At 42.5% G+C, this 26,316-nt stretch overlaps 2 protein-coding genes across 4 annotated transcripts in view; one reads left to right on the top strand and one right to left on the bottom strand.

Moving 5' to 3' along the window:
* The window catches only part of LOC124303006 (transmembrane protein 8B-like), a 498,471-nt gene that overhangs the window by 390,398 nt on the left and 81,757 nt on the right, over positions 1-26,316 (bottom strand). The gene's annotated exons all lie outside the window — the stretch shown is intronic.
* LOC124302825 (uncharacterized protein F54H12.2-like) lies at positions 4,491-6,652 on the top strand. Its single transcript, XM_046759391.1, has 4 exons — positions 4,491-4,646; positions 4,693-4,944; positions 5,392-6,210; positions 6,308-6,652. Exons 1-4 carry the CDS (start codon positions 4,491-4,493, stop codon positions 6,650-6,652), a joined length of 1,572 nt encoding a protein of 523 aa, XP_046615347.1.

Genomic DNA, 26,316 nt, shown 5'->3' with positions numbered 1-26,316 from the left:
GCGATAGCCGTAGCGTCAACGGCGAGACGTTGGATAGGCGTTACAAGGAAACTTGTGCAAAGACCGGCCGTACGCGCGAACTGGATTACCGCGTGACGGAACAGTGGGAATGCGTGTTTGATCAGTGCTTGAGGGAGAACGAAGAGATGAGGGAGTACGTGGCGACACATCCGCTAACCGCTGGCACTGCCACGAGCGAAGCGCTCAACCCGCGCAATGCGTTCTACGGTGGTCAAACGGGGAACGCTTCCCGATACTACGAGGTGAAAACAGATGCAACGGGCAACGCGTACGAGGAAATACGATACGTCGATGTTTGCTCGTTGTATCCGTTCATCTGTAAGAATGAAAGGTTCCCTGTTGGCCACCCGACGGTCTACGTTGGAGAGGAGTGTAAGCTCTTGACAGGGTCGAGCGGTTGCGACATCACGCGAGTTGAGGGGCTCATCAAGTGCCGAGTTTTACCGCCTCGCAATCTTTATCATCCTGTTTTGCTGGTGCGCATGCATGACAAACTCATGTTTGCCTTGTGCCGCTCATGATGTTAGAGTTTGAATCAGGACGAGTGTAGACATGATGACGAGGCTGCGCGAGGATTCGAGGGCATGTGGGTGTCGCTTGAATTGAAAAAAGCCGTAGAAATGGGATACAAGATCAAGAGCATACGCGAGATCTGGTCGTATACGGTGACATCGTTCGACCCGACTACTCGTCAAGGTGGGCATTTCGCCGGCTATATCGACACCTTCCTCAAGATTAAGCAAGAAGCAAGCGGCTGGCCTGCTGAATTCGAGGACGAGCCGGCTCGAATGCGCTACCTTAATGAGTACGAGCGGGTCGAGGGTATACGGCTAGATCGCGACCGTATTGCTAAGAATCCCGGCAGGCGATCAGTTTCTAAATTATGTCTAAATTCGTTTTGGGGTAAGTTCGGGCAACCCGAAAATCTGGTAAAAACAGAGGTTATAAAGACGCGTCAGCAACTGCTCGAGCTTTTGACCAACCCTGAAGTCGAAGTGTCCGGTTAGCTGTCCATTAACGACGATGTGTTGTACGTGCGTTGGTCACACGCTCAACACAGCATTGAACCGTCAGCGTTGGAAAACGTCGTGATTGCCTCGTACACCACTGCCCAAGCTCGGCTAAAGCTTTTCTCGTTTCTTGGGAAGCTCGATCAGCATCTGTCTAGCGCGCGTTTGAGAGACAGACAGACAGACAGACATACAAATAGACAGACAGACAGAGGACACCGAAAGGATTCTTACCCCAGCCGTCTGTTATTCCAACCGGCGAGATACCAGGCCAACCCATCAGATACTTTCTTGTATGTGTCCCACCAAACTGTATAAGGGTTAGTACCACGCTTACACCCTACGCATGAAAAATTGCGAAAAAATCTCGCATTGCTCGTAAAAGTTCATCTCGTCATCCGCGGCGGGGCGCACTGTTTTCAAGCTGATATCACTGCACGCACGGGTAGGAATAAGCTCATGGCGTACCCGCCTCACGCTCAATCAGCTTGACCGCGCTCGCGCCAATGAGCTTGTACCTGCGCGGTTACGCTTCCGTGTGCGCTTGAATATGCTTATGGTCAGCGCACGAAGGGAGTGCCGCCGCCGCCGCGAGCAAGCTAACGTAGTAAAAGAACGTGTTTTCAATTGTTTCAATTTTTTATAGATCCCGCATCATCCCTGGATTCTTCTTCTTCTTCTTCTTCTTCTTCTTCTTACCCGGATCACACGGCTCACTTGGTTCAAGATTCCTTTTCATCTATGACGGACACACGTTGGAAACATCCATTTTCAGCTATTGCAGCCGGACCATGAGGATGCGGTAAATCAAATTTCATCAGGAACTTTCTGCGTCATGGAACGTCAATGTGCGACACAAAATTTAGTCATGTGATATGGTACTTTGAGGAATGGCAGCCGTTGTACGACGGGGACAAGAGTATAGACTACCGTGAGGGGTTGCCGCAACACGTCGATTACGAGGGTGACAAAAAACCGAAACTTTTGGTAATCGACGATCTGATGGAGAGGCTTCAAACAACGTCGTCGTTGATGTTTTTACCAAGGTCTGTCATCATAAGAACCTCAGCGCTTTCTATATAACACAAAACGTCTTTCACAAGGGCCGCGGTCAACGAAATATTTCCCTCAACGCAAATTACATAGTCTTCTTCAAAAATTCACGGAATCCTGCCCAAATTCAACATCTTACCAGACAGGTGTATCCCGAAGGTCCGAGATTTCTTCAAGAGGCCTATCACGATGCTACCGCAGCGCCACACGCTTATCTACTTCTCGTCCTGAGGCAATCCACTCCGGAGAATTGGCGTTTCATGTGGAAATACAACTCCCACATACACCGATCCCGCTTCAAAACTCGTCAACGAGATGAAGGACGTCTTGAACCAACCGAGAAAAGACGATGCAGAAAAATGCAAACTCTATCAGCAGGTACTTCAACGACATTTGTTTTTTGCAAACGACACACGCAAACCCATGAAATTGGACGTTCTCGAGGAAAAGGAGAAGAAGACGGAAACACAGCCAAAAATCAATGACTTCTCCCACTGTAGCTGCGAGTCCTTGCAACGTTCAAGCGCACGCAAAGAAAGTCGTGTCAGCGGTACCAAAGAAGTATCGTGCAAAGGCCGAAATACTGATGCGCGAACTTGGCAGCGTACCGGAACGATTTTCGTGGGATGCTGCAGGAACCGTCTCGTTAGACGGCGTTACAGTTCCCGGCGCAAACATCGTCGACCTGGTCAATCATGCCTCGTGATCTAGGAAGACTTTTACTCCTACAGGGGCTAGTCAGTTTGCACGGTTTCTTCAGACGATCAATGTACCCCAAAAATACGATACGCTTTGGAAAGACATACGCACATTCGACGCTACGAGACTACTGACGGTCACATCGCAACAACTATTGTCACACGCCAGTAATTCCCCGACGAAGCGACGAAGCGGCGCAAACATTACATCCGTAACCAGCCGTTCTCACGACGTAGGATACGCTTTACGCAAACGCTTCACCGGGAAAAAATCCGGTTGGAAAACACTTCGGCTGAAGAAAAATGACGACTCTTCTTGAAGAAACGTATTACGACCCCTCGCATACTGCCGGTTACGCGGGAGCACGAATTCTGGAAGACGTTGCACGTGAAAACAACTCTCGCGATTCGGTGAGAAAATGGCCAGCAGCTCAGGATGCCTACATGTTACACAAGCCCGTATACAGGAAATTTCCGAGAGCAAGGTACAGCGTTTCCAACATAGACGGCGTATAGAAAGCTGACCTGGCTGACCTGAGTTCCATGAAAGGCCGCAACAACGGTTTTCGCTATCTCCTGGTGGTCATCGACGTATTGAGCAAGTACGCATGGGTGGTCCCGCTGAAACGAAAGACAGCCGCAACCGTTGCTGAAGGTTTCGAGCAAGTGTTACGCACTACGCCGCGCAGACCCGACCTACTGCAAACGGACAAAGGTAAAGAATTTGTCGGGAGTGCTTTGCAGAAGATACTTCGCGACAATGAAATACGATATCGTGTTACCCATAATCCTGACGTGAAAGCAGCTATCGTAGAACGATTCAACCGTACACTCAAAGAACGCCTGTGGCGTTACTTCACGCATAAAAAGACGCGACGCTACGTCGATGTTTTGCCACAAGTCGTGCAAGCCTACAACAATACAGTCCACTGGAGCATCGGCATGGCGCCGTCGGAAGTGACGCTTCGCAATGCTGCTACAGCACGTGCTCACATGCGAAAGCGTTATCCTCCGCGGCCAAATGGCAAATCGAAATTTCATAAGAATGGTTTTGTACGAATTACTAAAACCAAGGGGACATTTTAAAAAGGTTACGTGGCAATTGGAACGAAGAATTATTCAAGATCCGACGAGTGCTTGCACGTTCACCGATAGTCTACGTCTTGGAAGATCTCAACGGCGAAGTAAACGATGGCTTGTTCTACGACCCTGAACTACTACAGGTGGAGGGGGAAACACGGAGATGATAAAATAGCGTGCTATTGCAGCATGCCTCACAGTCGCTAAGTGCTCGCCGTTCGACTCGTGCATCAAAGAAAATCAGAATGTCCCGGGATCAGTTTTACCTAACCTCACCGAACAACAGCTCGATGCAGTTTTTTGCGGAGAATCGGACGTGCTGTTACATTAAAAAGTTACCGCGTCAGATTCAACTAACGAGAGACTGGGAAGTCGGGCTGTCCGAAATTCATTACCCACTCACGTTTAAATACCCTCAGGGGTATGCGCCAGTGAAAAATGAAACGATACCCTGTGTCACGTATTACAGTACTACTGGGGAAAGTGCAGTTGAGGCATCAGATTGCAAGGTATCCGAAACCAACAAATCATCAAGGATCCCCGGCTGCCAGATGTTTATTTATTGCGATCTGGTGGAGCCACGTATCGTTGGAGATGTTTACGCCCCACCGTTACGAGTCATTCAAACATGCGCAAAGATAACATCTCATGGGGCGAATCAGAGATGAAAACACTATCGCCACTGTACTATGTACCACTGATGCTGACGAACTTTCAAACCATCGAGATCAATATAAGAGATCAATTCGGTAGCCCAGCACCATTCGCGAGCGGGACTTTGACGGTAACGCTACATTTTAGACGCGTTCAGTAATTGGCTTGAATCACAGGAGTCGCTCGGCAAAAGAGAGGGAGAGGGAAAACATACCAGGTACGACATGACTCATTATATGCAACTTTACGAAAATCAGCTCGGCGGTGAAGGCATAGAGACGATTTACCGAGGAGCACCTCATCAACGTGGGCACGGAATCGGCAGTTTCTTGGAAGGCCTGTTTCGTCGAATACTACGTCTGCTATCCAGTGGTGCTCCCGCGGTCGGAAGAGAAGCACTACGTGCAGAGTTGAACGTCATGACAGATGTAAGAAACGACGCTCCGTTCAAACAGGTAGTCAAGAGTCGTTTCGTAGAATCAGGACACAAATTGAAAACAGCTGCTGACGAAAAGATTGATAAATGAAGGGCAGCGGTTATAAAAGGCGAACCGGCGGATTAGCGCGTCAGTCAAACATTGCCCGCGAGAACAGACTTGTCGGCGCGCACTGAGCAGGTGGTACTACGAGAAAAATTATACGGAGAAGGTCGAAAAAGAAAATATCGGCCAAGATATCCAAGCGTGCCGGAACCGTTAAGAAAACTAAACGGAAAAAGTGCTGTGAAAAACGGGACCTTGCAGACATATTCGGACCCCGGTAAGCCCACGAGCCGCTCATCTTCAAATTAAACATCAACAATTGCCTTCCTGCACGCGCACTCGGGTGAGTGTATGAAGTCGGAACTCGATTTGTTTTCTCTACCACCAACGCAGACGTCTATCGAAGCTGGTCAATGGGTACACCAAAAGCCCGTATCATCTCTAACCGATGATTCCCCGATTGAATTTGTTGTACCTGGAAACGGTGATGAATACATCGACTTGGCACACGCTATGCTTAGCGTACGAGTGAAGTTACAGCCGACTGCTCCTGGCCCACCGGCAGACGAAGGCAATGCAACTACTCCGCATGTCACTCCGGTAAACAATCTGCTTCACTCAATGTTCAATCAAGTCGATATATTCTTCAATCAAAAACTAGTCTCACCAGCCAACAACTCTTACGCCTATCGAGCATATATAGAGACTCTACTGAATTACGCACCGCCCGCCAGAAAATCCTATCTTTCTTCGGCTCTATGGTACGACAGCGAGGAAGGAGTATCGGATATATACGACGCCGACGCCGTCGGTGCTGACCGAGGTTCCATAGATCTCAAACGGGTCATGAGCAATGCACGTACCGTTGATCTGATTAGACACCTGCACTGTGACGTATTTAATGAAGATAAATTTTTACTCAACGGTGTGGAACTGTATCTTCGACTTGAGAGATCAAGAGACAGTTTTTGCATCATGGAAGCCGAAAATCGCCACAAGCTGCACATACTGGAAACTTCACTGCTCATTCGCCGAATGAAGATCAGCCCTGGAATCTTGCTGGCGCACGCACGGACGCTAACCAAAGGTACGGCAAAATATCCCGTAACCAGAGACGAGGTGAAATCTTTCACCATACACGCAGGAGTACAAGCAGAAACACTGGACAATGTCATACTCGGACAACTACCGAAACGAGTGATAATCGGTTTTGTCAGCAATAAAGCCTTCAACAGCGACAGACAGCGCAATCCGTTTAATTTTCAAAACTATTCTTTGAATTTTCTGTCACTACGTCTACGGGGTGCAGGTCCCAACGAAGCCGCTACAGATGAGTTTTGGCAAAGACGATCTCTACGTGGACGCTTATCACACCCTCTTCTCCGGCACGGGGATTCATTTTCTGAACGAAAGAAACGGTATCGACCGGCAGCAGTTCGCTAAAGGAAATTGTCTATTGGCTTTTGACCTAACCCGCGATCTCTCGGCCAACTGTACATCGCACTGGTCGCTCATCAAACATGGAACTCTCAGGGTCGAAGTGCGGTTCGACGATGCCCTCAAAGAAACTGTGAATTGCCTGGTGTACGCTGAATTTGATAATCTTATTGAAGTTGATGCTGCACGTCAGGTCATTACAGATTTTTCGGGCTAAGAGCGAAAGAGAGATTACGCCCCTCCTATCACGACCGCTTCCATGACACAGCAGGTGGTGATTTCCGTTAGAGAGAGAGAGAACGGGGTGACTACACCACGCCAACGTCTTCAAGGGGAGCAATAGACCGGCTGGAGACACCCGATAAACAAAAATTAAGACGGGAATTGTAACACAAGGCTGTATATAAACACCCGTAACTACGGTGCCGAGCCAGTCAGCATTTGAACTACGCGACTGCAGGTTCGCTCTTCCGGCTCTCTATTCATTCGACTACATTCTTTCAAGTTCAAGTATGGATTACGTAATAGATATTCAAGGGTTCCGAAACATTTATGGTCAATTTATACTGAAAGAGGTGGCAGTCGTCACTATCGATTACCGCTACTCGGCACATTGGTTAGTAGAACCGCCATATCCCTTCACGGATCTACCGCTCAAAGAACGTGGCGTGAACAATTACGTAACATGTCACCATCATGCCATCGAGTGGTTCAAAGGTGACATCTCGCTGCTTCAACTCGACGTTAACCTCCGAGGAATCGCACGTAACGCTCATCGAATCTTTGCCCATAGATACAAGAAATCTAAATATATTGAAAATGGTACCGCGCGTCAAGTGTTCAACTTGGAGGACATCGATTGCCCGGCATTCGACAAACTGGAACGGTCTTCGGTATGGTGCTTCTTCCACGGCGTTAAGAAGGAGGAATTTTTCGTATGTGCAATGAACAACACGATCAAACTGAAGAAATGGATAAACAATAACGATATTCTAACTAAATACGATTATACAGAAGCATTGTCAGCCAGTAAGCGCAACATCACCGGAGAGGACAGTTCGACTAGTAAGACACCCCAGGTACCAGAAAGAAATTCCTCGCTACAAGCAGTAATACCAGAGTCAGTCGTTTCACTGAAAATCTCTCCTGATTCGCCTGCGCCTACGTCAGACAATAAAGTTACCGTTCCCTACGACATACGTACTACTGCGATTGATTCACATACCTCTTCACAATCTTCTACGAGCGGTATGATTATCTCCAATAACGAGGGCGAAGAAGAAGAAGAAGACGAGGTACAAAATGGACATTCTACAGATATGGAGCGCGATGCCCGCGATTTCGAACGGGAAGACCGGGGTTTTTGCAGCGGACCAGATACCCCTCATCTGGATACGCCCGACAGCCTTTGTGTCAATCACCGATGATCACATACGCTCCGGTAGCCACTGGGTGGCGTTTTTCGTCTGTTCCTCGGGACACGGTACATACTTCGACAACTTCGAAATACCACCATTCGTCCCTCACCATAAGCGGACTTTACGAAGAAATTGCAGACGATACGACTGGAACGACAGACAGCTTCAAAGCCTCACTTCTGATGTATGTGGACAATTTTGTATTATGCTGATACACTTTATGGCTGCTGGTTTTTCTCTGCGGGAGTTTCTCAGTATATTTACTCCTGACCTCAAAAGAAACGATTGTATCGCAGAATTATTCTACAACCGAATAGCCCATGTCACAAAACGCAAAACTAACACCATCAATTCAAATCACATTCATCCCATAATTTGTCTTCAATGTTGTACCTCTAAGAATTGTAATGTTGCTGATTATAAGACTGATAAATAAAAAAAACCTTGCTAACATATCCTGTGTAGTAATAAGAACATTGTAATTATCATTTATTCGTTATATGTAATAACCATGTATGTATTTTCACCTGCGTAAACTGAATAAACCTGCGAGGATGAAATTTAATTTCTGTACGCAATCCACCGTTGAGTTCTGTTTCCTCACCCACCCACCCGTATCCTCGTACATCTAAGTATGCCTATAGTCTTACAATAAGAAAGAGAGAGAGAGATAGAGAGAGTGAGCAGGTCTATATTTTCCAAGCACACGTAAACCTTAGGATAAACGGTGACGGCTGGGTAAGGTCAGTGACACGAGCAGCCGACCCAAAGAGCAGGGATGGTGAAAGAACGAGAGCCGGGTGGAGGAGTCTGTAACCCCAAACGTCCAAGTCACAGAGTTCGCTTCGTGAACGGAGGTAGCGGGGTAGAGGGGCAGGTAGCCCCAGAGTCTACCTCACGGCCAGGGGCACCAGGGTAAGGGGAAGGAGATCGTCCCATGGTCAGGGTACACAGGCCCAAAGGCCATCCTGTAAAGTCCGGAATCTGCTTCGCGGTCAACGGTACCCGGGGTAAGGGGTCGCCACACGATATTCACCACTTGGCGAGGGGATTGCGGGCGAAGGGCTGACGAGCCGAGGAGCTTCTAGGCGGAAAAATTGCTCCTAGGCAAGGGGTTGTGGGGAAGGGGTGGTCCCCGGAGACGCTTCTCGAATAAAATACCTCCTAGACGAGGGGCGGCGGGGGAAGGCGCCCTAAACTCACTCCTTGGCAACGGGCTGGCGCCAGAGAGGGGTGCGTAGGGGGTTTGTTGTGACGCCCCAAAGTGCCCCTATACTACTATTAACTCTCATGTAGGGGTGTGCGAATAATCCGAACTTACGAATTATTCGTTCCGAATCGAATATTAATATTCGATTCGAAACTCGAATCGAATAATTCGAAAATTCGAATTATTCGAAAGTTCCCGAATAATTCGAAAAATTTCGAATAATTCAAAAATTCGAGTTTTCGATTCGAATTTCGAATCGAATAGTAATATTCGATTCGATTCGATTCGAACGATATTCGCACACCACTATTATCAACGTTCTGAGGTCTTGCGAAGCTGTTTCGACCATTTTTACGAACGTACCCGTATGTGTGTGTGTGTGTAAGTATGTGAACCGCTTATAACTTTTGAACGGCTTAACCGATTTGGACAAACTTGGTGGCGTTCGAAAGGGCTTCATCAAACTTCAAAAAGATTTCTTGCCAATATTAGTATCTAGATTTTTTCTGTGACTGACAGAGATGAACATATAGGAAATTGAGCAACTGTTTGCTTCGGGTAATTGATTTTTAATTGAAAAGTATATTATTTGTAAGTAGAATATTTTGATACACGATGTAATGGAATTTAAATTGGAAACAATAGAAAATCCAGTAATATTTCGATAATTCGCAAATTGTTCGAATTATTCGAAATTTTTCGAATTATTCGTCGAATTTCGAATAATTCGAAAATTCGAGTTATTCGATTCGAATTTCGAATCGAATAGTAATATTCGATTCGATTCGATTCGATTCGAACGATATTCGCACACCACTACTCTCATGAGAGTCTCATGAGTTTCCTAAACCTAAGCTCGTATTTGTAATCAGCGACCCTGAAAACCCTAGGAATAAAGTTTTTGCGCCAAATAACGTTTGTTCAATGATTTCATCTGCCATCTTGAACTACCATTTTTAATTTTCAAAATTTCCATAATTTTCGAAATTCAAACACTGAATCAAGGTTATATCCAAAGTTGAACCCAAGATATAACAATTAGCTGGAGAAATCAAGCAAGAAACCATTATTTGATTTTTACGTAAAATTTCACCCTTTTCGACCCGCTATTTTGAAAATAATTGATGAAAACAAAATTTGTAAACAATAAGTTTTTAAAGTACAGGTAAAAATTCCACGATTTTTGCAGAAAAGCGTCTGATTTGAGTATTATAAAGGTTCGATATAAATAGTTTTTCAAAAATACTACACCGAAATTTCGCTGTTTTTTTTTAATTGCAAATTTTCCATAGAAAATCTAATTTTCATGGCTTCTAACCTCGATATTCTGAAAGAGCACCTTTCAAATAGTCGGGTACCAATTTTTATTAAAATCCCATTGTCCTAGCGTTGTTGGCAATCGGTCAAACATGACTATATGAAAAGTGTCATTTCGGGCGTTCATGGGTTAACGGAGGTCGTTATGGCAGATCGTGAATCCACTGTTCAAGATATATCTACACCATATCATGTTGGTGTAAATATGCCTACATTTTTGAAGGACAAGGCACAGTTGCCGGGAGTTACGCTACTGAAAGACCGTAAACTGTCAAGTAAGCGTGTGCACGTTGAACGAATTATAGGATTGACAAAAACTTATAAAATATTGAAAATTAAACTTCCTCCTTTCTACGCAACATTAGGAAGTGAAATATTTTTTAATTGCAGTATATTATGTAATTTCAGGGAGGGCATTATCAGTAATCAAGCACGAGGAGGGGTCTTGTATAATTTTAGAAACTAATTAATTTCAGTAATCAATAAAACTTGAAAATTCAGTGACATTGATTGGAAATCGTAACTTACGTGTACATTATTTAGAATTGTAATTGTAAGAGGGTGTGGATATGATAATTGTTTCTTTCAATCTTTAAAGAATAATTTGAGTCTTGTATGAACTGTCTTGCGAATTTTTAAATACACAAAATGAACGAGGCGATTTTGCATTTATATCTGGTACACTTTCACGAATGATTTAACATCATTAGTAACAATATTAACTAAAAAATAATATTGTACTTTCTCAGAAACATCGGTTTATTAAAACTAAATTTACTTTATATCACAGTAACAGGTATCCTACATAATCGTGCATATCATTTCCGCACTTCATATTTTTTCTTAATTATGCGAGTTGCAGTTTAGTAGGTAAAAATATGAACACTGAAAAGTAAAAATAGAAACAAACTAACTATTTAATAATATCACAATAGTTTTTATGACAGTTCGTTTATCTAAGTAAGTATCATAACGACGGTTAAAGCTCTTCAATCAATGACGACAAAACCTAATATTTATTGAAGAACAACAAGATAATCACACTAATAATAATATCTGATAAAAAATGACAAGAGCACGGACAAAATCTTTTGAAAAAATTGAAGCCCGCAAAAGCATTACGAGTTTAGAAATCGAACTGATCATAGCGTCTGTAGTAGAATTTATCTAGCAGGGCAAGTAAAAAATAACAGTTATAAAATCTTCGACTTTTGTTGACAATTCCGCTATCAAACTTTCATCTTTTTTGCTTGAAATCACTTTGATATCACAGAATATAACAACGATGAAATCACAAAACGTTCTACCAGTTGCCCCTGTACTTAATGCATGTAGTCATGGTCATATTTGAGCCTTAATTCACCCTTTACATCAAAATACAAGTAAGGTACAGTGATAGGCTTTATTAATTGATGGCGAACGGCATACGGGCACTCAACTTCTATTACAGTCCGTTTAGCCAGTAGTCTATCTGGCGAAGCACCGCAGCAAAGATATGGGTACTTCTTCATAATAAAGATATGGATACTCCTTCACAATAAAGAGACCACACTCTTTATCTTTTAGGTTGCCTTCAAATTGTGGCATAAATGTTTCAAAGGCAATCCGCTCATTTACTGTGCCATGAATCAATGCTTCAGTATAGATTTTCTTTGAATTAAGCAATCGTTCGATGAGAGCTCTACTTGCATCTTCACTTTGAACAGAGCGACAGTTGAAAAAATGGCTCGCTGTAACTCTGTATCGTCTGTAGTCATGCCACCGAGGGTTTTCGGATTGCCAGCGATTATCTAACTCTATTCTAACTATATCTTCTTCAGAAATGTTCACAAGATATATTCTTTCCAGAAATTAACTTTTTCTATCGACTTTTGAATAATTATGATCCTAATCGATAGCATACTGATTAGCATGTGGAAATAAATGCTTCAGAGGCATAGTAGAGCAGTATGACGAGCACAAATTATGGACAAAATCATTGATATTTAATTTCCGATACTCTAAAGGCCTTGGATCAAATTCACAACTTGTAGACCTTGCGTTGTGCTATTACGATGCTGACTTTAGGGACGTTCCTCGGTAGATTTTTTTCGATTTGTGAAAAGTCTGCAGCTGTCGTGTAGATGCCTCTCTTGTGGCGCATTTCCCTTCACGAACCATCTCTTCTACACCAAGAAGCAGTGCCACAACATGCTCACAATGAGCTGAACCTCCGCTGTCAATTGCACAGTTACAATGAGATGCTTCTATGGAACCTTCTGTTGTTACCTTGACATGCACATTGTAGGTAACATTCTTAAACATCTTTGCATGAACCATTCCTTTGAAGTAATGGATATTGTCTTGCTCACTGAACCGGCAGAAAGCAAGAAATTTGTTTTGGTACATTGCCTCTTGCTTTTCAGTATCCGTACTATACCTAGAGTACATTAGGTACACAACTTTCAAAGTCGATGAATGGATCTGCAAACCGAGCATAATAAGAGGAAAAAACGATATATTATTACAATAAATATTAAAAAACAAAAAAACAGACTTTAAAAGCCTCGTGAAAACAGGCTTATGAATATCATCCATAAATTTATATTTTTAGAAACTGGTCGATGTACAGACGTGTAAGTTGAGGTTACCGTATTGGCATTTATGTCACGGAATGAAATATCAGGTGGCACCTCGAAGCTTTGTTGAACTGATTCGGTGGTCACATCAATTGTGAAGTTACTATATTAATTTCATAAGCTGTCTACCTGAAATCAAGCTTTATTTAGATTATAAGTGTAGTGAATACTTAATACATGAGGTGTTAAACCGTATGATGTAGGGAATTGAAGAAATTCGTGTCAAAGAAAATACGTATTATGAAGCTATAACCTAACCTCGATCTACTTTACTTACGTTTTTTCCCCGATTCATTTTTCAGTTCTTTCACTGTCATATTCATGTTTGATCTTCATGTTTATTTTTTAATGTGACATCTTTGATAAGCTGGTGCCGCGAATGACGTGAGTTGTGACCGAAAACACGGTGCTGCCCTCTACGCTTAGTTTTACGTGTCGCCTTCCCTATACCGTTCATTATCATCATCTACCGGCAAGATCTACTCCCGTATCGATACCACGATACCGTGAGGAGTACACCTGCCCCTGCCCGTCTTATCTGTTGACCCGTCTCACGTGACCTGCTGGCCCAATTAGCGATCGCACAGGACGAGGAGAGAATCAAAGAGGATGGGATAGAGTGGAAGGTCTCATAAAACACCAATGTGATTTTTCGTATAAGGCCCACTAGCGCCTCTGTTGAGTCGTAGGACAAACTATTCTTCCCCCACTCTTTATTTCAGCGGTAACTCCGAATGAAATTGATACGCTACACACTGTTACGGACCACTTTATAGACTACGTAGATTATGAATATGGGACAAAAGAATAATAGAACATCCACTATTACAAGTAATAAGTGTATTCTTTATTGAAAGTAAAGATTATTGAATAACAAAATAACATACGTAGTATATTTAACTATATTTACATTTGGTTAAACTTTAGTAGCGACAAACTTCCGCATTTTTTTAGTTGCTAAGGGTGGCTTATTTTCTGTTTGTCCGCCGGATTCACTAATCTTTCTGCGAATGAACCTGGCCTCCCAGTGACAGCGTATTCTCAAGAATAACTTTAAAAATGCTTTAAACTTTGAAAACTAGTATCGATTTTACATAATTCGAGCTTTCTGCACGACTGTAATAATATAAGAGAGAGAACCTGATTGACAGTATTCGAATGTACGATGCTTTGAATCACACTTTTAAACGTGCGTTCCCATGCAATAATGTTTTCGAAAACGTTTTCTGTTGCATAAACCAATCCATGCGTATCGGCATAACTTTTCATGATAACATATAATTTATGTTCAGCATCTAGACTATCGTTTTCATCAATTGGTAATTTCTTACAATCTTTACAATTATGATGGGATAAAAATTTTTTACATAAATATCCATTAATATAATAAACTGCATTCGACTCAGTGAATTGCTGGATATCTGATTGCGGAGCCGAGTCGACAAGGTCAGTGTTTGTAATACAAATGTCGTTATACGACGCACTGGGAGTAACATCTTCAGATCGGATATCTGTAATGCAACTCAATTTTGCTAATATATGATCTGTATCTGCTTCGCAATTGCTCAAGTTGGAAATTTTCGTCAAATGTGTTATCAAAATATGCCTTAATCCTGATTTGAATTGCATGGGAGATGGATACATCGAACAGCCGTGCTGTTGTCTTACGGTGGAAAAAAGATTTTCTAAAGGATCCTGGTTTAACCGTCGCGTACACAAATGTTTTATATTGTAATTCACTGATAAATCTTCAAAAAGCTGTAGTACAGCACTAACCGTCAATTGAAGACTTCCAAGCACGGAGGTTGTCGTCCCGTAACAAACTCAGCTGTCTCGAAATTTTTCAACATTGAATTCAGATATTCCACATGCTCTGTTTCTGATGAGATGGCGTAATTTGATTTTTGTGGAAGATTTTTTTTCAATAGTGAAGAATTGAGAGAATCGAATAATTTGTCCATGTCTGTTATAAATTGAGCAGTCATACTACAGTTAGTGCTATATTTTTCCGGAAAGATCGTTTTATAAACCAGGTGTGCTGTGTACATAGACTCGGAAAATATTTGCGCAGCTAACGAAACACGCATCTTGCTCCATTTACCTAGCTTAAAATGTTTTTCACTAATTTTTGGCAGCAAGTTCAATGGATTGCTCTTACTAAAATCGAAAACCGTACAAATTTCTTTTCAATCCACTAATCCGTTTTTGTATAGTAATACTTCATTCATCAAATCATTGCAGATTGACTTGAGTAAATGAGGTGAATCATAAAGTACATATATTTTCCTTGATTTCTTGGATCCTGATCAAATATAACACTTTTTACGATCAGGCCCTGTTCGGAAACCTTGTCAATTGAATCGAGAATTAAATGACGAATTTTGGGAGAGTTCCCTGTGCTACCTAAAAAATAATACCATATGACTTGCTTAACATTTTTATCAACCCACGTAAGCATTGCAACCACAGCAGATTTTGCAACTTGTGGATCACGTACTTCACCATCGTCAGCATATCCAATGAACTTGTCCGAATGTGGATCGTAATGCACCTCTTGTGTGAGATTGATTTCGTCGAGTATTGAAGAAACTATTTTGTCATTTTAAGGAGCTTGTCTGAACTTAGCTTTCAGTGAATTTAATACAGATTTGTTTAAGCCTGGATAAATTGGAAATTTTGATTGATAGTTTCTGAGAGTACGCTCTGACGGTAAATTCAGAAATTTTTTCAAATATTTACGTGCCTTAGGGGAGTGATATAGAATAGACAAAGCAATATCTTTCAGATTGTCGGCATACCGCTTCCCATATTTGTTAAGTCCGGCTAAACGCAGTTGCGTTTCAAATAAAATTTTAGCTTCTTTAAATAAAAATGGGGCACTATCTTGGATTATTGATTCTATTTTTTGCTCTGATAGTTTCTTCTTTTGCTTCACTGTTGGATTGCTTTGATGCCTTGATGTTCTTGGAATGATAATATATATTTACAATTTCATTTTACTGTGTATAATGCAGCTAGATTTTTATGAAATGTCATTATTGGATCCTCAATTGACGTTTCTACACTTATTTTATAACAAATATGTATAAAATGATTGTAATCGTTGATTATTTGTGAATATTACATGTGTTTTTCCATGTCGACATTAATTTGCAGATCATGTACATGGAAACAATTTTAGTGTATAAATTAAATGTAGAATTATTAGCGTAGAGTATATTATATCAGTGTAGAGTTATAGTTCAATTAATTTTTACCATTCATTTCATTTGTCTGATTTTCGTTCTCTTCTGGTTCATTCATCGCCATATCTTCATCAACAGATGCTTAAGGCTCCTTTAAGTAGTATAACAAGGAGAGTTCTGAGTACAAACACCTTCCTTACCGACCGATCCGCTCCGCGCATCTCAGACGCAAACCCCTTAAGGTTACCCCCACTCTCGTCAGATAAAACGTGCTTTGCCGTACCGACTTGAGTTCAAAAAAGTGCAACCTTAGCAACGGTTGTATCGGTCGACGGTAAGAATCGCACTACCTTACCGACAATTCTCATCGGTAGAAGGTCAAAATCGTGCTGATTTAGCGACCGTAGGTTAGAGTCTCTATGTGGTGCTTGCCTGCCAACGTAGAGGGCGCAGCAAGGGCGTGAACTTTTTTGCCGACCTGGATGTCGGTTACCCGTTCCGCATTCTTTTCCCACGATAGGACTGTTGATGTGTAATATCAACCACTTCGGATTCTTCTCCCACGGTAGGACTGCGGATGCGTAACATCAACCACCCCACATTCCTTTCCCACGTTATCAACCACGCGACATTCCAAAATTGATGGTTCTGAGAATTGTTTTTCATTGACACGGATGCCGGTTTGATATCGACCACGTTACATTCTTTTTGGCTTGTAACTGTCATGTGAACTCAACGACGTAGTTTGAACGGGTTCAGTAAAGACCAGAGTGCAAGGTCGACCGATAGCCGCGGTACATTCAGAGCCATGGATCTGGGTGCTGGGTTACTATCGCTCTAAGAATGCTGAAAGGTGCGCGCGCATACACAAACATGCAAGGTTGAATCTCACATAAGCTTTGTATTGGAAAAAATTCTCTCTCAAGAGCTAAGATGGAGGTAAGGGTGTAAAATTATTTCATGAATATTCTTTAAAAAACAGTTTTATTACGTACAATTTTTAGGGTATAGTTGACAATTACTTCACAACGATAGTACAATAATTCTATTCAACTGTATCATAACCAGGATGATATATTCGCCAGGAATGCGGGACCGTTCTTGTAGACGCTTCTGCGCAGTAATACAAATCGTACACCCTCGCCATCCGAACAATATGATGATTTTCTAGCCAATTTTGAAGTATCAAAACGTTTTGTGCTGCACAGATTGCGTTGGGTATTGTATGCACGTCACATCTTCGAGACACAGCTGAAATTTTTTGCAAGGTTCGAAGCGACGGACAGACAAAGTCCAGCATATCGATGATTTGAACTTTCGAGAAAATTTTAAGCAACCAATCTCGTTTTTCTTCTCCTTTTACGTACACGGTTTCAGCTTTGCACAGCCTGTCTTCAATGGCCCACTCAACTTCCTCAAACGGTATGGTTCCACAGCTCCAAGGTAAACCGTGAAAATCGCGTTCTAACCAAGAATTTTGGCTTTTGTATTTGACGTTCAGTAATTCCCATTCGTAAAGTGGCTTGAAGAAAAACATTAATGGAGATGCTTCAGAGCAGATTGAAATTATAGCCAAGTCTTTCAATGTGAAGGTATTGTTGAAAGGTCTACGAAAGCCTTGTATATCAACGATAAGCTCCATCTTTGAACTGTGCGAGATAGTGGGAACGGGTCAGCTTTTATACCAACTTTTTCACTCAACCACTGAGCGGTTTGTATTCGACAATACGATTGCGAACAATCGAGCAGTACGCCGATGTTTTAGCGGGAAAGTTGGCTTTAGCCTCAATTTCAAGACGGATGTCGACAGGTCGGTACTCCGAAGATTCGTTTAGTTTCGAACAGTGGATAACGAATAAGGGGACGTCTCAAAGGAATTCACTCTTTGTGAGCAACGGCTCGGGGTTCTTGTCATCGTAGGTAGCTTGGAAGTTTGCGTACATCTCGTACAGGAGCGCGTACAGATTACGACTCATGTAAAGGTTCAGGTAACCGTCCGGATAAGATTGAGAGTTTAAAAATAGCTTGACGTCCGTGATATTGCAATGATCGAAATGACTTGCCTTCTTGCCGGTCTTGTTCTTTCTACTTGTTTGGAAACCCAAAATGACGTACCGAGGTTTTTCAAGCTGAGTAGAAATTTTCACAGTCCAAACGTGTTTCGATATTGTGGGAAGTAAGGGATATTCATACAATTCCCAACTGCGAAAGCTCATCAAAATAGGCGGATCTCTCTGAATGAAATTTAGTAGGTCAACTTTTTTCTGATCCGCGAGTTTCAAATACGGTATCTGCCGATCCACTGCATTGATCGTGATTTTAAATTCCTCCTCTTGAGTCTGCATGATTGCGTTGACGTCAGTTTTTGATCTCGTCAAAATTGATTCATGTTTAGCATTGACAACGATCATGCGGTAGTCTTCAACGAAACCCAATATCATGCTGAGTGGTATCAATGCGTAAAAATTACTCTCAGCATCGGTTAATTTTTTCTTTTCTTCTACATCAAGCCATCCAGCGTTCTCCATCAGCCAAGTCTGACAGGGTGCAGGGAAGCGTAACCTTTCATGAGACTTATCAAGCCGACGTTCTTGCTTCTATCAATCTCAACTGCATTAATTTCGTAGCAAATTTCTTAGAACAGATGACAGATCGCGTTGTTTACGAGCTGTGTGTTCACAGTAGCTGTACCATCAGGTTTGAGGAGTCGTCCATGGATATGTACCGAATTTTTGCTGGGTAACATGTATAAATCCTGATTCTGAACGGTGATTCGAATTTCATTGCTGTTATTAAGAGCTGTTATTAAGATTTCTTCCTCCATGGTACATAGAAGATAATAAAACAGTAAAATCGAATTTTTAGTTGTTGGTAATTCCTCTTCCAAAAGGTGTCAGTTTCAGATCCGGAGCTATCAGGAACTCCACGTTTCAAGGTATTGACGGTTTCAGAATCGATCGATGACTAACCTAATCGTGGCATGCCGACTTACTGATATACTTACTCTTTGACAGTCTGTTATATACAATTCCCATCGTTTATTGCGATTTGTTATGTAGTATCACAGGAATAACTTCTCCACGAAAATTAACCAGGTCTCCGTCTTGATTCACTAACCGGAGCTGAACGTGATCTACGGTCCTGACGGTGATCGGAAGGTCAATGACGTGCGACGGTACTTTAACGATCTTATATCCTGGTGGGACAGTCGGGAAAAGCTCGTGAATAGTGTGTACTTTGTGTCCATTGACGTAGGCGCCCGTTGTAATGCTGCACTCGACTCGCAACGTGTTGACCTTGAGTATAGTTACACGCACGTCTGATTCATGAGTTTCATCAACCTCCAATACACGTGGTGTGAATCCCGAAAGTTGAGCAATGTAATCATTCGGCTCAAGGTTAATCGTGTTGTTGCACGTAATTTCACTGCGTAATGTATTATTGTTGGGTTTGATGGCGAGCCTGATATCTGTATTTCTTAGCACGTTTTGAAGATACTTCTCTATGTCCTCGATCTCGTAGCTGCCGGTAGATTGGTGTTTACTTTGGCAGCTACGTGAATTTTATTGTGACCAACATCAACGTTAGGAATCGACTTGAAGGTTAACAATTCTACCAAGCCAAGAGCATAACTTTTATCACGAGCAAGTTTGATCGGTGGGAAATATTGTCCCTCTAGAATCGAAGAGGTTTCCAAAATCGTTGACGTCTACGAATCATCCATGACTGCGAGTGGTAGACTGACTTTGATGAATCACGCACCATGTTTATATAGCTCACCACTTAGAAATTTCAGACACAAGTGTCCGCATTCAAATGTATCATAATCTTGGCACCTTTCATGATTGTATTCAACACTACTAACGCCGAGGTATTTTATGAGGTCTGAGGGTGGTTGAAGGTTGCCAAAACTGTCAAAGTAATCAATATTATTGTCGCGGTTCTTGTATGCAACCCAGTGTGTTCCCGGACCGTCTTTGTCGTCACGGTTAATTATGGCTGACTCGTTTTTTCGTAGACCGTTTTCGGGCATTTCGTTTCGCATGAAAACACCGCGGATATGCGGAACCTTGAAGATTTTTGCATATTTCAACAAGTCCCAATCAGTCAACGCTCGACGTGGTAGCATCGCATCTAGTTTTTCGAAAGATGGAGACCAAGACCTGTTTTGTACGGTTCATATGAAGCCCTTTGCCCAACGCGAAAGCTTCCATAGTTTTGTTGTGTCATTTGCTCTCCGCCAGTTCTCGTCTAGCAGCACTTACATCGTTCACAGCTTTTGCTATACCCGCCGCACCACCGGCCAACGCGTCTGTAGCACCAAGTCCAGCGAAAATAGGAATCAGAAACGGTAGAAAATCACCGACTTTTGAAGGTATTGGTGGGACACGAGGTGTTCGCACTTTACATTCACCACCCGCTTTCTTAACGGCGATCTCAGCTCCCTTCAGCGCAGATTCGATGGCTACTTTTGCATAGTTGCTTGGAACCACAGAACTTTTTGCAGCATTCATAATTTTTCTCGAGGTCTCATTTTTTGATTTTCGAATTCGCATTCCGAGTTTTGATTTTACTTTCATTGTATTAGCTATTGCCCAAGCGGCTGCCTTCTTACCCAAATTTGCGTCCTTTGCCAAAACCCGTTTCCAAGCTTTCTCAGCCAACAACCTCTCAGCCTCGTTTCTAACTTCAAGATTTTCACGATTCTGCGAGTAAGCAATGTTGTGGTCCTTGCAAGCTGCGTCGAGAAGATTGATTTCCGGATCACCCCGCGCGAGTCTCTTTGTTAATTTTGTACCAGGCCTACAGTACTGATAACCAGGTACATACAATTCAACCCGAAGGCTGTTGATGATTTCATTCACCAGACCCTTGCCACGATGTTGCCACCTGCTGCTTCGTTCACCTCTGTACGCGATCATGTTCGCGCGTTGACTGGAGAAAAGTGCTTTAAAACTGGATATTTATAGCAAATCCGATCAGTCATGTCCGAGATGCGGTTTGAGAACAACCGACTAAGCTGCCCGTGATGAATTTTGACAAACTTTCGAAGCAAAATGTCAAAAAGCACAAACGGCACGGTAAATTACTCGCGAATAGTGTACGTGCAATATTCTGTGGACAGTCGAATTGTGGTAAAACCAATGCGTTGCTCACACTTATAACCCGTCCCAACAGACTCAGATTTGAAAATATCTACATCTACTCAAAATCTCTCAACCAACCTGAATACCAATTGTTGAAGCAATTCCTGGACCATGTTGAGAATACGGAGTATTTTGCGTTGACCGAGCGTAAGCAAGTGATTACACAGGAAGAAGCACGGCCCAACTCAATCATCACATTTGACGATGTAGCGTGCGAGAAGCAGGACAATATTAGAGCCTACTTTTACATGGGTAGACATCACGACGTTGACTGTTTCTATCTCTGTCAGACTTACGCGCGTCTTCCCAAACATCTCGTGCGCGACAACGTAAACTTATGAACGATATGAACCTGAGACACGTTCACAACGACCATGTAAACATCGTTATGTCTTACACAGAGTTTAAAAGTGTGTGCTTCGTCTGCTGAAACGGTGAGAAGTACGGGCTTCTGGTGACCGACAAAGACAGTGAGCTCAACGAAGGACGATACGGGAGGGGATTCGATTGTTTTGTTAGCCTGAAAAAGAAATAAAATCTAACGTTTTCAAGTGAGAGACGCAGTAGCGTTGCAGACTCAGTTGCGTCAACATGCAGAGCTCTGAAGTTTCCAAGCAAGAAGATGTCCCACATCGGATCGCTCAAGCAACTGCTGCGATCCGTCGAAAACACAGATTGCTCAAGTCCGGCTAGAAATCTACGACTCAGAAATTAAGTGACGTTTTCACACCAGTTGTGACTCCGTTGCAAGAACTGGTGAATGTTACAAAAGATACTAAACCTGTAAAACAAAAGGTGGAAGAAATCAAAGGGGAAATAAAACAGATGAAAAATGAAACAAAAAATGAAACTGTCTCGGAAATGGACAATTCCTTTGCTCCGGCAGGAGATGAAACAATCGTAGAAACACCGGTCGAGAAAGTCGAGGGTGAATATTTTGCACTGATGAGAGATGCAAAGACAGAAGGTAAATTGGACAACGTGTACGGTGTACGCGATCTCTCAAACGGACTAATAATTGGTGATTCGTTCATATCTTTTGGAAGTGACTACATTTGTATTGGCGATACGCTTTACCCGAAAATAAAGGGTTTGCCGGAACTTTTGTTCAAAAAGAAGCCTGACGGTTCTTCTGTGAGCGCCGGAGATCGGGAAAATTTTGAAAATATCATCCTCGCAACGAACGCTCATAAAAACTATTACTCATCCGATGGGGCTGTTCGAAACGATAACAATTAAAAATTCAAAAATGTCATCGCCGAATTGATGGATTATTCCCCATTACCTCGCCGAATGGGTAAAGGTCTACTTCCGCAAGCTATGATCACTCGACAAGGTGTTGAAACAAAATACGTTTGCTGGGAGGATCCGAACGAGTTAGTGTGGCGTCTTCGTTTACTCCTGGCATCTCAGGCAGCGGGAAATCCGAGTCACAATAACGAAATAATCTCCATTATCGAAGAGCTACACGACGCAGGAATCATTTGTTAAGCAGCTCCCATCATTTCTGCATTCATTACCGAGATGAGCGTCGACGTGTTTGGACGGCATCTGGATAAAAACACGGCCGCGAGCACTCGCGGTCCTCCGGGTGTCGGATTTCAAATAACAGCGGACGGGCATTACGATATAGGGAACAAGAGAATGTGCAATGTCGCAGATCCCGCAGAGCCGAACAATGCTTCAACTTTAACAACCTTGAGACGAAAATTCAACGTGCTGCAAAAACAAACCGACAACCTTGATCAAATCAAAAAAAAACGTCACACAGCTGTGTTGTGTGTGTGCGCTCTCTTCATTGCTTGGTAGGGGAACATTTCCCCTCGATTTGTCAGCTGACTCGGCATCGTTCGGCTTCCGTCGCCATCCCGACACACCGACGTGCACCGTTGACGTTGTGTGAGATGCGCGCAAGCTGCTAGGGAAGGGGTACTTTTTACCCGCTTTCTGGCAGCACTGCCTGGCAAGCGGATCTTGTTGATATGACGTCATACGCTGGACAAAACAAAGGCTACAAGTACATGCTCACAGTCTTTGATATTTTTTCAAAGTATGCGTGGGCTGTACCGATAAAGAGCAAGTCTGGAGATGATGTTACGAAGGCAATGGAATCTGTGCTTGTTCTAGGACGGGTGCCGAAAAATTTACACGTCAACAGAGGAACGGAATTTTACAACTTGAAATTTAAATCGCTTACAACACGTTACGGAATCAAACTTCACTCTACGTACAGTAATTTGGAGGCATTGATCTGTGAACATTTCAATCGTACGCTGAAAGGTAAAGTGTGGACACAGTTCAGCATGCAAGGAAGCTACAAGTGGCTCGACATCTTATCTGATTTGATTTCAGCTTACAACAACGCCAAACACCGAACCGTAAGAATGAAACCGTCGGATGTCACCGTTGCAAACGAAAGGCTGTTATTACGTCAGGCGTACGGAGAGCTTCGAGCGGTACCTGACATATCGGCAAAATTCAAATCCGGCGACAAAGTTTGAATTAGCAAATTCAAAAATGTCTTCGAGAAAGGTTACTCTCCCAATTGGTCGACTGAAATTTCTCCGATAACTAGAGTGGGAAATACTCATCCTGTGACGTACAAGCTTAAAGACTACCGATATCGACCCATCGCTGCTGGTTTCTACGAACAAGAGCTCCTCAAGGTTGAACATCCGGATATCTATCTGGTGAAAAAGGTGCTCAAGAAGCGTGGAAGAAAAATGTACGTTGACTGGTAAGGGTTTGACAATACACACAACAGTTGGATAAACGAATCGGACATGTAACATTGAATAAATGAATTTTTTGTAAAAACGTGTGTGCCTCTTTATTTTATACCCGACACAGAACAAGTATGCATTGTTACTTTTCAGACAATCGACAGACATATGCATTGTTGTACAATTTTTCATATTTCGGAGCGTTCTTATTCACTATCCTACAAAATAATATTTTATACATCATGGTACAGTCATAAATTAAAAAGCTAAGGTGCAGGCTTGTAGCCCCACGGAAGCGGGTCGGTTGTGTTTTGAAACACGATCCGCTTGCCGTCTTTCCAGCTCAGTGCCACTTTCTGCTGTTTTACGGTGTATACCTCGTGCTTTCGACTTAATATCAAATGCTGATTTCTAGACAAATTTTCACGGTTCAAAACACATTCCAAATAATCGTTGAAAGTTATTTTTCTCAACGCTGATCCTTTGACACCTTTGGCACGTTTATTGTCTTTCTCATCTCCCAAGACTCGGAATACGTACAATTTAGCTCTTAATCCTACAAATTCCAGCATTATTTTTCCGTTATTCTCATCTTTGATCAAGCCGAGAACTGTTTTGTTCGCTAGAGGCATTCCATAAACGTTGTCAAGCGGATAATCAGACGCATCCTCCTTCATATGTTCGTATACGTCGGGGACGGTAAAATTGTAAATCAAACTGTCGGTATCCGTATACATTAATTTTGCTCGGTTTCTAAATTTCCGATGATTATAATTTTAATGAAAATCGTAGATGTATGTTTTAGCCAGATCCATTATGGAGAAACCTGCATACAATGGTTTATTCAACTTGACTTTCGTCTTACTCATTTCGACGATAATCATCTCTTTGTCGAAAAGGGTGCTGCTGTGAAAATTAGGTTCGGTTATAGTAGCTCTAGCACCGTATCTTCCATCCCATTTCGTGATCAGCCTGACATCTCTATACTTCCCAACATTTTCCATTGTTTTGCCAAAAACTGCGTTGTTCATCAGTTTGTCAAAATTTTTCTCGAATTCATTGTGAGAGTTCTTCCGCAAATCGGTATTCAAACCTGTACATTTTTTGAGCCACGGGGTTTGCCTGAATTTAAGAACTCTGTGAATTTTGAGTAATTTTAAGCCTAATTGTAAGCATTGTTTCAAAACGCTGTAGTGAAGAACGTAGTTTTTCTTGGAAAATAGCGTGGGCGTCAATTTTGGCTGTTTATTGGTCGAAATCGGAGGTACACAGTGCTCCGGACACAATGGTAAATCCTTATGAGTTTCATGCAGTTCCGCAGGATATTCCAAATCTACCTCCAGCATGTAACCGAACTCCGCATCATCCTAGATGGTAAGAACGTCGCATTGTCTTAAGTCTGATACCCATTCGAAGGAACTGTATGGAAGAGCAAAGCTCATAGCAGCACCGTACAAATTATTAACGTCAAAGTATATGAGATAAGATTCTTCGACCTCAGGATCGAATTCCTCTTGCATATATCTATTGTTGGCCTTTGCCTATCTGTTCGAGCACTGTGACACACCACCTCGAATACCTTTTTCGATAAACATAACCATATCTATGTCGGTGAGAAGCTCGAGCTCGATGTCGGTACACTTTAACATCGCATCAAACGACAGACCGGGCGCGGTGTAATAATGTAACGGATCCAGGTTGTACGTTGTCCAACAGCTCTGTCGAAAGTTTTGAAAAACGTCGGCTAGTAAAAACACGTCCGTCTGTAAATACAAGTCCGAATACTCTCCCAAAGTTTGAACGTTAAAAGTTTGCCAAACTTTACATGCATGTGCATAGTCGTCGTCTGATATATCCCGATCATTTAATTTTGAGTAAAATTGTTGTTTGGATGGTAGCCGTGTGTCCTCGAGCTTCTCCTAACTGTCCATGTATTCGTACGGGAACACTCCTTTTCTGGTCAATAACTGAAATTTATCTGAGCTACGATAAAATTTTCGTGTGATTGATTTTTGATCATCACCAAGATACGTTGCTAATTTCTCAAGACTACTGAGCATGAAACGGTACGAATCTATGAATCTAAACTTTATATCTGTCCCCTTGACATATTTTCTAAAAGAAATGTACTTTTCTTTATTTTCGGGTAGAAGCTCAATTAAGTCCTCGAACAATGTAGCCAGTGCTTTGATCAGAAAATGCGAATCGTAACCCGACAGATTGTGGAATATCACTGGGATAGTGTGCGAATTTTGGTAATTTA

Source organism: Neodiprion virginianus, chromosome 4, assembly GCF_021901495.1.
Source record: "Neodiprion virginianus isolate iyNeoVirg1 chromosome 4, iyNeoVirg1.1, whole genome shotgun sequence".
Lineage (NCBI taxonomy): Eukaryota > Metazoa > Arthropoda > Insecta > Hymenoptera > Diprionidae > Neodiprion > Neodiprion virginianus.
This window is presented reverse-complemented; position numbering and strand designations above follow the sequence as displayed.